This window comes from Penaeus monodon, chromosome 23 (assembly GCF_015228065.2).
Source record: "Penaeus monodon isolate SGIC_2016 chromosome 23, NSTDA_Pmon_1, whole genome shotgun sequence".
Classification (NCBI taxonomy): Eukaryota; Metazoa; Arthropoda; class Malacostraca; order Decapoda; family Penaeidae; genus Penaeus; species Penaeus monodon.
This window is the reverse complement of record NC_051408.1, coordinates 15,443,157-15,443,468: the sequence shown is the minus strand read 5'-3', so window position 1 is coordinate 15,443,468 and position 312 is coordinate 15,443,157. Positions and strand designations below refer to the sequence as shown.

General features: G+C 58.0%; 1 protein-coding gene across 1 annotated transcript in view; it reads right to left on the bottom strand.

The window, feature by feature from the left end:
- LOC119588147 (twitchin-like) overlaps positions 1-312 on the bottom strand; it is a gene marked incomplete in the record, with an annotated part of 124,648 nt that overhangs the window by 57,277 nt on the left and 67,059 nt on the right. The window contains 1 exon segment of the mRNA XM_037936853.1: positions 97-208. Within this exon segment, the coding sequence (XP_037792781.1) occupies positions 97-208 (112 nt within the window).

Here is a 312-nt window from a genome sequence, read left to right as displayed (position 1 = left end):
CTACAGATAGACATCAAGTGACAAACATTATCATCCACGGAAACCTCCTTGTCCGCATCCGCTTCTCCCTCCGTCCCCTCTGCCCGTCACACTCACCCTTGACGGAGAAGTCCTGGCGCTCCACCGTGTAGTAGGTGAGAGCCATTCCACCGTCGTCCTTGGGGGGCTTGAAGGTCAGCACGCAGGAGGTGCTGAAGATCTCGGACACCTGTAGAGAGGGGGCGGTGAGGGGCGAAGGCACAGGGGAGTGTGACTTTAACATTAATATATCTTCTGTGCGTTTGTCTGCACGCCCCCCCCCCCACACGCGCG